The sequence below is a fragment of the Sander vitreus genome, chromosome 21, assembly GCF_031162955.1.
Source record: "Sander vitreus isolate 19-12246 chromosome 21, sanVit1, whole genome shotgun sequence".
Taxonomy (NCBI): Eukaryota; Metazoa; Chordata; class Actinopteri; order Perciformes; family Percidae; genus Sander; species Sander vitreus.
In genome coordinates this window covers 20,362,035-20,375,816 of record NC_135875.1, presented here as the reverse complement: position 1 = coordinate 20,375,816, position 13,782 = coordinate 20,362,035, and the positions used below count along the sequence as shown (strand labels likewise).

The 13,782-nt window shown below is 41.2% G+C and overlaps 1 protein-coding gene across 3 annotated transcripts in view; it reads right to left on the bottom strand.

The window, feature by feature from the left end:
• pemt (phosphatidylethanolamine N-methyltransferase) overlaps positions 1-13,341 on the bottom strand; it is a 75,893-nt gene extending 62,552 nt beyond the window's left edge. For all 3 annotated transcript variants that reach the window (XM_078279439.1, XM_078279442.1, XM_078279440.1), the window contains exons 1-2: positions 13,088-13,341; positions 11,136-11,243 (exon numbers count right to left, since the gene is read on the bottom strand). In XM_078279439.1, the coding sequence (XP_078135565.1) occupies positions 11,136-11,243; positions 13,088-13,180 (201 nt within the window). In that variant the 5' untranslated portion in view covers positions 13,181-13,341. The remainder of the gene's footprint in view (positions 1-11,135; positions 11,244-13,087) is intronic.
• Between the last annotated feature and the right edge of the window lie 441 nt (positions 13,342-13,782).

The window sequence follows — 13,782 nt, the reverse complement described above, 5'->3', positions numbered from 1 at the left end:
AAAAGCAACCGATTTAGCATTAAGCTTTGTATCAGCAGAAACACGGTAGTATTTTTGAATGACCGTGCTTCCCTCCCTCATGTCCCCCTGAGACCAGAGATCTCTGTATTGTGGGTCTGGAAAAAATCTTCCGATGACGTAAAACGACAATTTTAGAACAACAATTATGTGCATTCAAACTACCGCACATGTGTACCACCGGGATACATTCGTACAGATCGGAGAATATGCAGGACACTTTATTACAGACGGAATACTCGACACAGCTTCGCTCGCCTGCTATGTAGACCAGCGGTGTTGCTCGATGCTTCTGGCCAGTAAAGGGACATCATCAGCGGGGAACGTTGAACGAGTGTGCCAGTGGAAAACTAACGCTAGTCGGCCACCTGTTCCATCAATCCTGCTTGCAAGTGTCCGCTCATTAGACAACAAACTGGACTACATCCAACTTCAACGAAACTCCCAACGCGAGTTCAGAGACTGCTGTGTTTTTGTTGTTGTGGAAACATTGCTGAACAACAGCTATCGCCGGGTAAGACTAGTGGAGGAGGGCTGTGTTAACACGGACTGGTGCTTGTATCCAACTAACTGCTAACTGCTGGTGGAGTTTGTGACTGTTAAATGCCGACCATTCTACATTCCACACAAATATATAACTTTATATTCGGTGTTTACAGCCCACCAAGCGCAAATGCTAGTAGCTATGTGTTAGCTGAACTTTACGGAGCATATGTGTGCACTAAATGTAGCCTGTTTCGTATGTCGTTTTTATATAATGTCGTTTTTATTCATTTTTAATTGTGTAACCAATTGAGCCACGGTGAAACGTTGTTTCGTGTATATGGTTGAAATGACAATAAAACACTTGAGTTGAATGCTGCTTCACTGTCTGTCTGTAAACGGTAGGCGTGGCTTGGAAGTAGAAGCTAAAGCAGCGAAGTAAGTGCATTCTGGGATTTGGTGTCTTTTATCCACATGAGCCAAAAACACATTTTCTTGGCCTAGAAGCCACCCATTTCTAAAAAAAAATTCACATTTCTACTACTTAAGTACCCAATTTAAAGATATATTCATCTTTCCAACGGTGAAATATCCCTTTAATATTAGTTGAGCAGTCCCAAGTACCCCCTGGCAACTGCAGAAGTATATAGACTGGGGTAAAGGGGGTTAGGGGACACTGGTGAACGCAAGAAAAGACATCATGTCAAATTCTCTCCATTTTGCAGTCATTCTCTTAAAACCTTTCCATTGGTTTCAAACTAGACATTACACATTTTTCCAACAATTTATTGAAGGCATTAATGCTGCACTGGAGCATTATTTTGAAGGTCAGCAGAATAAGGCTTGTACAGCAATCTTCTAGTAACACAGTTCCCACATCCTTTTATCTAAAGGCTAGCCGTCATGTCCATGCGATTCCAGCTGGGATGCCAGGTGTATAAAACAAGAAAGAACAGGCTGACCACTCTCCTCCCAGTACCTCAGTGTCACTGACACTGACATCTATCTCATGCAGCCCCAGAGCCGATCTAATCTCATAGAACAGATTTGACTTTGGAAGAGTTAAGGCAGTTACACACCAACCAGACGGCCGACCCTCGGCAGAAAAGGCAGTTGGACTGATCAGTCTCCCAGAGTTGGTCAAAAAAGTGCCTTGGAACACACCAAAGCGACGAGACGTAAGAGGTCTCCATGACAGCAGGCGGCGCTAATCTGTATTGTTGCCCAAAAAATGAAAACCGGCAGCTGATTGGACAAACGCGTCACGTGGGTTTGTTTTCTCCGGATATTCAAAGACAGACTGTCATGGCGGCTTGTTCAGAATATGATCTCATATTGTACTAAAATAGTTCACCGAAACGTGTTTATGAAAAAAAGAAGAAATAGGCCATGCAGTTGCTGAATCTGTCTTCATTTCAGATCAACAAAGGTCAGTTTAAAAGATTTTCGTCAGATTTTGAGAGGCTGAGTCACGCTCATTCCGCTCGCCATTTCCGGGTGAGTCCCGACTACCCTGTCTCCGACTGAGCATGTCAGGTCTGCCAAAATGAAGGCCGACAGCTCCTCGGACGGACGACGGCACAGAACACACTGAACAGACTGTCCAACGGCCGATTATCGGCCCGGTGTGTAACTGCCTTTAAAGATATCTGGAGAGGTGGGAACAAGGGCAACCTGTTGCTGTCCAGAGAGAGGAGAAAATTAAACAAGAATGAGGCATCATCCTAACCAACAGTGGGGAGATGCCCTCTGTTGGAACCACTGAGAAAGGGGAATTAAAATGATCTTTTAAATAAAGACCTCTGAGACACACATGCGGCCTGGGCTTCCTTCTCAGACAAAGAGAGGAGGCCACAGGCCTGAAGCCTTTCCTCAGACAAAATAATCTGGGCCTTTGCAGCCTAAGGTTCACACCTGGATGTTACCTCCACATGGAGAGACTTCACAATGGCCGGAATTCTAAAGAACACTGAATTCCGATTGGCTCAGCGTACTTTGAACGTCGCATGGTGCCACGTCCGGTGGCCAGGATACAAAACTTATGAACTCCCAAAAACCTCTGTCTTACATTGCGACAGCCGTTGCTGTAGGGAGCGCGCAAGCGCTTGTGCGAAATAGCTCCATTTCCCGAAAAGTGGATTTATTTCGGTGTTCTGGTGAACATCTTGGATCCTATGGAAACACGCAACCAGTGTTTCAAATCGGACAACACAGACACTGTTTTTCTTCAAAGTCGACTGAGACTTGTTCCCTGCTGCCCTAGAAAGGGACAAGCTTTTCTGGGCATTGCATAGTCCAATCTATTTCTGTGAAAGTCCTAAATCACGGGACATGGTTGATATGTTGTGTTGAATAACGTAGCTGGTGTGAAACTGTAAATGCTACATTGTTGCTCCCTTCCACGGAGTTTAGTTATTTTCAGAGCCCCGAAAATCAGGGCACACACACACACACACACACACAAGCTAACGGCTAAACCCTAGTCGTGGTGTGTAACAAAGCTTCATATACGCAGCTGGCCTTGCTAGCTTCCTCAGTTTCATACACAGATAAGCTAACTGGCTAGCCCATAGCAAAGTAGCCTCTTTGTGTATGCCTTTGTCTGTAAAACGTTAGCTTGAACAAGCTAACCGGCTAGCTCATAGCCTTGTGGGCTGCAACCATAGACATATATAAAATGGACCAACAGATCCCGTTGCTCTGGACAGAGACCAGTGAAGGATATTAGAAGCACTTTTCTGGTGATGGCTGAGCGTTACTGCGCAGCCTCCAGACGGAGACGATGTAAATATGACGTGAGCAACCTGTCTGAAAGTTGTAAGTCTTCTGGTAGCTGTGCCAAGAGAAATCTCAATCATTCCCAATCTTGCAGAGACAGAGAGCGTAGGTATATGTAAGGGGATAACATAGGCACAGACTAATTATTGCTAACTAAAATGCTAGCTAACATTAGTAATTAAACTTACACAGCGAATGTAAGTCGAAACTGCCTGCAAGCTTCTCCTGTACTATACGGTAATTCCCCTACTATGCGACAGTAAGTCGCGTGGTTATGACACAACCGTTAGCCTATTTTTACAAAAACATCTGCTACGGAGCCATAACGTGGAATACAAGGTAATGGAGCCTTTTATACATTGTCATGTTTCTTTAGAAATAAACAATGGACAAATAGAGTCTTTAAACGCTTCAGATGTAAAGTTATTCGCTGTCAAAGTGGCGGGAGGTGATGGCTTGGTAACATCAAAATGGCGCCATAGGAGCTACGCATTCTGGGGAGAGGCTTACCCCCTTGGCTGCAACCAGCTCCACGAATCGCCATCTGGGGTCTTGATCACGTGCCTTAGCTACCCACACGGGTCTCTTCACATTTGTTGTAATAAGGGCTGGTTAAACAGGTCAATGCTCGAATTTCACCCCTTATTTTGTTCCTTCAGAGATACCAGATAAATTAATCAAATGTAAGTGTTGTACTTTGAGAGCACAAACCTGGCCAATAAATCTGATTCTGATTCTGATTAATTAAGATCTGTATTTTAAAGAGAACACCACCAATGAGACTGTTTCACAGCTCAGTTATTGGTCCCTGGTTCCAGGGTGGTGCCCCGTTTTGATTGTTTGTCGATTTGGTAAAGTTATTAATACACACATTCATAACTTTATTAATATTGATAAAACATCTTTGATAATTTGCTAATAATTGAATCTGTACCCATACCAATTCCCAACACCTCTAAGCAAAGATGTGCATGATCTAGCTTTATTATCTTCCAGACCGCAGCAGTAACTGTTAGTTTGCTCTGAAATCAGAAAGTGGAGACTTCGAAGATGAGAAGAGAAAGCAATATCAGTTTCCCACACAAACCCCTACGATGATGCAGAAAAATTTAACGCACATTTATACAAGACTAGGTAAATAACTCACCATTGACTCACACCTTGGTCTGCATCTGTGCATATCTTCTACGACAGCTGAGGCAGAAATACTCACTTTGTTTTATTACATCCTATAAAACAAATCAGTCATTACAGAGGCAAAGGCAGAGGAGCAGGCTAATCACGAAGGTAAGAGAGAGGGAAAGACACTAATAACCCTTTGACTTATGTAATCTCGGCCACAAATTAAGTCCGTCTCCACGCATGCAGTGCTCGGACATCGTTCCAAATTGCTCAATAAGTAATAGTTATCAGAAAGACTGTAACATCTCACTGTCACTCACTGTCATATGTCACTGGTCTCCATGCTGCTGTTTACTAACCCTGTTTTTCCAGCGTGTTCGTGACATGGAAACATGACACAGCAGGAGAAAAAAAAACTGAAAGGCATACTTGTCTACTGGGTATGGGAAAGGAGTCGGAATTGGCTATTTTTAGCAAGTTAACTTACGCATTAAAACGTGCATATGCACGCTAATTTTGGAAAAAGGATGACGAATACGTAGGAAAGAAAATTCATGGAGATCATGTGAGTATATGAGGTAAGAGGGGGCAGGAAGACCTGGTCATACAGGAAAAATACAACAATGTGATTCACTAACCCCACTATGACAAAACCATAGGTAGTGAGAGCAGAAGGGCACGCTGAAAGGAGACAACAGCAGGGGGCAGAGAGAGAAAAATGGTGCAGAAGTGAAGTGAGAAAGACAAATGAGGTAAAGAGCCAGAATATGGGGCCTGGCCTTGGCGGAGGTCTGCTCTCTCTGAATGCCCTTATAGTTCAAGATGAAACGTTTCAGCCTTTTTGAGCAGAAACATGCTAAACCTTCACCACTATCAGGAGCACGGCACATGCTGCACACAGTGTGCCATGAAACAAGGTGACAGTGTGACGTTACGTGCAAGAAAAATGGTGAGAAGCATGCTTTACCACTACCTTTCATCGAAATGTCATCACCATAAATTAACATATTCCTTGGACAAATGTACAAGTTAGCGCCCTAATGAAATATATATATATGTATATTTCTTCTCAATCTTTAAGCACAAAGATCACATATATGTCTGTTTCTTTCTTCGCTCTTTAAAAAGGTGGTAGTCAAATAAAACTAAATGAAACCCAATCCCTACCACTCCCACCTTGCAGGAATATGGCACTGTAGCTCAAACAGATAAGATGAAAAGATCTTTTATCACCTGATTCTCTAAGTAAGATCAATCAGTCCTAATGCTCTTTGCCTGAATACCTCCCATTTCAGCCACTTACAGTTTTTTTTTCAGTCTGAAGATAAAATGCAGAGCAGAAGGTCTTTGGATTGAGTGCAGAGGATATTTTTAATATGTTGGAACGTCACCCTATCTCCCGCTATATCCAGCTCCAATTTCGCTCCGGTACCGCTCCCACCGAGTACATGTAGATGAACGTCGCCCGCCCTCCCTTCATGCCACCATTGCCTGCCATCAGGCCGGCATTTTGCTGGCGAAGATCCTGGCATGAAAGGTGGTTGGGCGCATTTCATCCAAAACATACAACACACGTTTTTTTTTCCTTTTTGGAGCGAGCCGTGAGCGACTTGCGACTTGATACTGAGTTGAGCGCAGAGTAGTCTATGTTGACAACGTTTCATTTCTGGTTTTGTTCAGGTGCCGTCGGAAATTCCAAAAATCCCTAACTTTATGCCGGATGTCCGTCACCTTCCGCTTTCTTTGTGTCCGGACGATTTCTGAGGACTATGGTTAACTGCTCCTCAGATCTCTGCAGGGTCAATCCAACCAGCTAGCTAGACTATCTGTCCAATCTGAGTTTTCTGTTGCACAACTAAAACAGCTTTTGAACGTACACATGTACCACCAAAACAAGTTCCTTCCCGAGGCTATTTTGCAGTGGCAACGTTGCTCCATCCTGCGCTTAGCGCCGCCCAAGACGACTGTGATTGGTTTAAAGAAATGCCAATAAACCAGAGCATGTTTTTCTCCCATCCTGGAATGCTGTGTGGACTAGTCAGACCCTCGTTTGCGGCGCTGTGGAGGAAGGTCTGGCAATAGGGGCTTTCCGACCGAAGGGATTTTTGCAGTTCTTAGAACTAAACGTTCCTAGAACACTTTTTTGTGTTGTTGTTTATGTTTATGTTGTTTATGTTCCGATTGTAAAAATTTGGGGATTTTTAAGTTCCTCTGGCCTCATTAGCGTGCCGAATTGACAATTTGCTTCAAAGTTTTCGGAGTTGAGAACCACCATGAAGTGAGGCGACAGCCAGCAAGCGCCTGCCCCGGCCTCTAGCTCGTCGCTTGGCCAGTCTTGCTCAGACACCTTCGCTGTGAGCTGGAGGTCTCTCAGACCGCTCTCGTAAATAAGAGGCTTTTATTTCACCGTTGACGGTTCGTTTGTTTAAATATCACAACACATGTCCATCATAAGATTAACGGGAACCTGTGGTTAACTGTCTTTTCGGAGTTAAACTCCACAAGCGTGTCCTGCGGCTCACCGGCAAAGACCGTTGCAGTGCTTGCGTCACTCCCTTACCCCTCCTACCAGTCCCATACGGCCACTTGGCCAGTGGGAATGCAAACGGAAAAAAAGATTTTGGGGGAAGAGTAGTTTTTAGAACTGCTTAGAAGTGTACTTTTCCTCTAAAAAAAGTACAAGTACTATCCGGTCAGAAAGCACCTAATGTGAGACTAAGCGCAGAGCGATGTTAAGCGGAGCGGCCTGGAGCAGCTTTGAGCGGGGGGAGTGGAGAGAACAAACAGCTCCGTGAACAAGGAGCGGAAAATTCTCACCGCTCTACTTCGCTCATATGCTCTGCTTCCAGCAAAATGCACAAAAAGGGTGATTTGGGATCATGTGCAAAGCCAAGAGCACCTCAGTGACACTTACTTTATTATTATGGCTTTTCTTTGTAAGGAGAGAGCTAATGCATGATGAGAATGCGTGCTGCCAGGCAGTGCAGGTGTGATAACTTAAATGGTAAAATGAAACACCATTTCAAAAAGCAGCAAGTAAATTACGCCAATTTTAGATATAACGATCCTACAGCCTAGCAATGTTATCAGATCTGGACATCACAGCGTCTGGTAAAGAGGTACATTGTATTCCAAACCCACTATCATCAGGGGGTTGGATGATGCAATTTTGACATTAATACACCTTTTGTTCACTCACCTTGAGACTTGAGACTCATGCTAAGATTCTATTTGTGGACTTTTCATCTGCTTTTAACACCATGCAACCTAAGATTCTTGCAGACATTTTAGCCAGTGAATTATATAATTACGATGACAACATCCACAGGCTCTCCACAAGGGTGTGTTTTATCTCCTTTACTATTTATTTTATACACAAATTCATGCACTAGCACTTTACAAAACAGGCACTTTATTAAATATGCAGATGACACAGCTCTAGTGAGTCTGCTACAGGATGGGGAGGTAGCTCAAGGGCCAGTTTTAGACTCCTTTTTAGAATGGTGCAATAAGTCACACTTAATTTTAAATACCAATAAGACCAAAGACATGTCCATAAATTTTAGAAAGTCGCAGAAATCGACCGACACTTTTATCAATGGGGAGACTATTCAGGTTGTGGACAACAACAAGCTTAAATGGGACTCATGGACTGATCTTTTGCACACTAAGACAGAGCAAAGAATGTACTTTTTAAAGAAACTGCTTGTTTTTAATGTCATTAACAAAATGCTCCAAATGTTTTATACTGCCTTTATTGAAAGTGTTTTAAATTGCTGTATTACATGCTGGTTCGGAAATGCCTCTGAGTCACAGAAAAAGACAATCAGAAAAACAGTTACAACTGCCAGCAAGTTACTTGGGATAACACTACCGAGCACTGAACACATTTACAAAGACAGACTGGTGAGAAAGGCCAATAACATTGTATGTGACTACACACACCCCCCCCCCCCGGCATCTCATTTTAAACTACTGCCATCTAGGTGTCGTTTCTGCCCACCTCTTCTGACCAAGAACAGATCCAAATTCTCTTTTGTACCACAAGCCATAAAAGCCTTAAATCAGTCAAAACAAGCTAGATGTCCAGCTGGCCTGGTCAAACCCAAGGGTGTAGAGTGTATTGTAGTGTGTGATGTACTGTATGTTCTTCATGTTATGTCTGTCGGGGTCTATTTGTTTGCCACGGGGGACAATAAAGTTATCTACTACTACTATTACTACTACTACTACCACCAAGTTACCATCATGATTCCCTTTTCACCTGCCTGGATTGTCTACAGCTGGTTTTATTTATATTTCTATTGTAATTTTATTCTTTTTAGTTTTTATTGTTTGTTCTTTTTTTTCCCTTTCTTCTACTGGTTTTTGGTCTTATTTTCAACAATTTCACTCTTGAAGCACCTTGTTACTTTGTTTTGTAAAAGGTGCTATATTAAATGAACTTAAAATGTAAATACATTTTTTTTATTATATTATTATTATGTACATGTAGTAGTTGACATAACTAAGTAAAATATGTTGGATGGAACACATCATTTCAAACAGAAACAGAATAGAAATACCTGTTGAACATCTTGCAAATTTGAATGTCTTTATTTATTCACAGATTTTCTTTGTTGCATGTAGCTTTTTAGTTATGAGCAAGTACATTATAATTATAATGGTGCACTTTGGCCATGTTTGACAGCAAAGTGCCACATCAAGAGTGTGGGGAAGAAATATAGTTAAAGAGGTTTTTTTCTAACATGACTACTAAATTAAGTGCAGTATTATCTAAAGCTCCACGCATAATTAGACTAGAGTGTTGGCATGATTCACACAGTAAACCCCATCACTGCGCAAGATGCAACTTGAAATGTACTGTATGACTCAAGGCTGCATAGCACTGGTCCATGCTTTAGGATTGACTCTTTTACAGTGCATTGCAATCAACACCCCCCCCCTCTCCCCAAAAACTCACGTTTTAATCGCCCCATATTAAAATGCAATATTTTGCGATGTTTGGTCTTTTAGAGATTAGCTATAATCAGTCTTGCTTGCCTGATCGTGATCCTAAAAGATAAAGATATCTGATAAATCTATGAAATATAATCCTCTGTTATAGACAAAAGGGGCAGTTATATCAGGCTCAGACACTGTGGGGACAGTTTTCAGTTACACTTTACTTGAAGGTATCTACATAAGAGTGACATGACACTGTCATGAACGTGTCATAAACAGTATAAACAAGTCATAAACGTTTATGTGTCTTGACTGTGTCGTGTGTGTTCATGACAGTGTCATGTCACTCTTATGTAGATACCTTCAAGTAAAGTGTTACCCCGTTTTCTTTGATTTGACAAAGACGGATCAACAGTCAATGACAGCCTATCTGTGAACAGCAAATTTCAAAGCTATAGCTTCTAACACTATAGTTCCCAGTTGGTTTCTTCCACCATGTTAACCGAGGTATTGGAGCAATGGCTGGAGGTATACAATGTCCAGTGTTGTTTATTTTACACATGCTCTAGGTGTGAAACGATTGCTTGAGTAACTTGATAACTATAAATCATTGATTCAAATGTCTTTGCTTCGAGGCTACGTATAAACCATTAAACTCTATATACACCCCAATGTGTTTCCACACGGCTGATTATGACGATCGACGACGATTGTGACGTGACGAAGACGGCGGGTATTGCAAAATGCAAGAAGAGAGAGAAAATAGCGAGCTCGCCATTTTCTTGCAGCGCCAACAAACCACTATTTACTATTGCTATTTAATAAAGCAAAAGTAAGTCTTATCCGATTACTCGAATAATCGATGGAACTCGAGTACTAAAATAATCCATAGCTGCAGCCCTAAAATGCTCTATGCAGTGCAGCCAACAGAGTAAGGCTTCAGGAGGAGGGCGTCACTGAAGTGGAAGTTCACATTTTCCCCATCCACCAGGTGCCCCAACCAACCAGTAGGAGTTAGTATTGCAGCAAATAGGACAAAATATCTCACCAGCTTCCCACCAATGAATCCCTGGTGTGCATCTGGTGTGCAAAAGCACCACTGCTGGGGATTCAGTACATTTCAACGAGTTAATGAACACAGTTATTCACTGATTAGCTTGTTAGGCTAAGTGCCTGCTGATTACTCATAGCCAGAAACAGCAGCAGTGTTGCTACTGTTTGTACATGGCTGCCAAAAACACAGACTGCTGTCTCAGCAAAGTTAGGTATAAAAGGGTGAAGACACGCTGAGCTGCCTGTACACTTCGAAACCAACACAAGTATGCTATAGGACATTTGCTGGTATCCAACCGAAAATCAATTTAGGAATATCATTGAAAGGCTCTATCTCCACTTTCAAAATAAGCTTTTTGCGGAGTCCATTACATCATTAGACTGATGAAATCAAACAGAATTCTTTGTGCCAATGTGTTGTCATCAGAATGAACAAATAAAAAGAGAACTAAGTAAAGTAAGTGACAGATATGGCGTCTACAACAGATACATAAACAGTAAACATTTTACTGTCCAGTTCTGCTGGAGTCGCTTAAAATCATAAACAGTGACCGTGAAAAATATAAATTTTCAGCCATCATAAACGCTTACGGTTATGATTTTGACGTCTCAAATTTTACAATCGTTTTTGCTCCAGACCTCAGTGAACTTAACCGGACAAACCTTTAGATACATAGGATAAACTAGAGGTTATACATGACTATTTAGTAGCTAGAGTGTCTAGGAGTATCTCTTACCACATTCCAGAAGAAAGGGTTGAAAATGATGGCAATCACAGCGATACAAAAGCTGGCGTCACCAAAGTTGATGCATTTTAGGAATCCTTCCATCGGCGTCAAGTCCATCTGAAAGAAACAGCCGTGTGAAAAATAAACATAAATACAGAAAAAACATATATTGTCAGAGGTCTCCACAGATTTCTGTCAGATTTCCATCCAAATTTAGAGCAAATTTGAACTGAATTTTTTGAAAATCTGCAAAGGTTGGTACGTACTCAGACTTATTTGGTCTTGGTCTTGAGATTCCTTTTTGTTTTCATGTTGGACTTGTTTAAACCTCAAACCACTTTAGCTACTTATTCCCATGTTATTTCCCATTTAGCTTGCAGATACGTTTCAGTTAAATGTTGAAGTACCGAGAGCTTCAGAAGATAGGCTTACATCAGCATTTTCTTGACCTTTAAGAGGCTTTTTTAAATTATTTGAAGTTATTTTTTTGTGCCAGACGCTGTTAGTTATGGTCTAAAAGTCAAATTATAACTGCATAATATAGCTGTGCTTGTGCTGGTGTATCAAATCACAGTGGCGGGCCTTTATACAATGTTTTCATTGTGGATGAAAGGAAAAAACAGGCATAATGGGGCTTTTATTTTTTTTAAATGAAGCATGGCACATTGGCATAACAATGTATTTATAGTCTGATATTCCTTCTCCCCTCACACACTGGAGTGCTGTGTGTGGTTTGCCATCTCATACCTGCTGACGCCAGAGATGAAGACAAATAAAAGATGGGGTTTTTTTTACAACAAAATAGCATTTCTAAACTCATACTTTAATACATTTTTTTAGCCTGCTATGTAGCTGTCAAATATGGGCCATTTTACGAAAGCGTCATTCAGTAAATTATGACACTTTTAATGCAAAGTTAGCATTGTCCCAGATGTCTTTGACATCGACAGGTTGTATTGTCTTGTTTAATGTCAAGTTGTCATAACACAGAGATTGTCGTCTTTGTTAATGTCAAGTTGTCATGACAAAGACATTTCGGACAACGCTAACTTTGCACTAAAACTGTCATAATATACCGAATAAACACTCATGAACACTCCAAATGACTCCTTCATGTTCATGATATAATTATGACAGTGTCACGTCAGTCTTATGCACACCCCTTAAAATAAAGTGTTACCAAGATATCTTTTAGGCCGATGACCTCAGATTGCTTTGAATGTTTGATGTGTTTTATATCAAAGTGTTGGGGCCAAAAGGGCAAAACAGCCACAAATATTCCATATTTGACAGACTCGCTCTCCACTTTCAAAATATGCTTTTTGCGGAGTCCATTACATCATTAGACTTCAGAATTCTTTGTGCCAATGTGTTGTCATCAGAATGAACAAATAAAAAGAGAAAAAGTAGACATTTTACTGTCCAGTTCTGCTGGATCTCTGCAACAATTAGTGTGCTAAGTCACTTAAAATCATAAACAGTGACTTCCTGAAATTGTGCATATGACAAGCTGCTTCTGTTGTTCACTGTAGAGGGATCATAGAAATATGACTTATTTCTATTGGTGAAACATGGTACTTTGTTTTTGTTTTTTTCAACTGTATCAGTATGCAGGTTAAAAAAAAACATATTAAAGATATGAAAAAAGAAAAGATAAGAAAAAAAACATTTTATAACTTGTTTTATTGCGAAAAGTTACTCTCATATTGTGTTTTGTTCAAGTTGCATTGCTTGGAGCCACCATTTCTTTACTGTGGGTTTGCAGAAAACCATGCTTTTATTTTGAAAAAGGGAGATAGACCGCCTGTTTTTCTGGCTGTCACGAGCTCACTTTGCAATCAATAAAGCCGACTGGTTAGGCGGTCAAACCGGGACTCTCGCTGCTTTTCTGGGCCGTTACACCGACTCACGTGAAAGTTAGACGTGCAGACCAGCCTCGTATTCAACCGTTTCAATTTTACCTTCGAATAATCGACGTTGTTGAGTCCTCCGCAGCAGTCCAGCAGCACAGGTTGATTATTCCCAGCAGGCTTTTCGTCCGGAACAGCGCTCATACACACTGAGTGAACACTGGCAGACCAACAGCCCTCATATATGTGTGGGTTAGATAGCAAATATTGCACAATATTAAGTGCAAGGTTCTTATTTTTCGGTGACAGAAGGGTGCAGTTGCCGCGGAGAACAACACAAGTCCTGATAACCTATAACCCCGGCTCAATGCATCGTGGGAAGTGTAGTTCATACTCCACTTGTAGGCTACTGGATACAAGCAATTAATTTATGTATCTAACACAGGCAGCCGATATTCTCGCCCAGAAATGAACTTAAATCCTAAACTTTTGGACCTTCTGGAACACATGCTAACGTGTAGGATTTGTTTCTTCCTGCATTAGTTTTCTCCTTTGTAGTAAATGAATACTCGTGTCTCTACAGTGACATCTGCTGGCTGACAATATTACAATATAACAATCATCACATTTATTGGGACATATTATATACATATTATCTGTTATGTAGTATAAATAAAACTGAACTGGGAGTTGTTTTCAAACGCTTTAAAAGGTCTATTGTTTGTCATCACGCCAGCAAGCATGCATTTTCATCTGTCATCAGCTATTAAACAGCTTCATTTTAATTTGACATATACATATATATA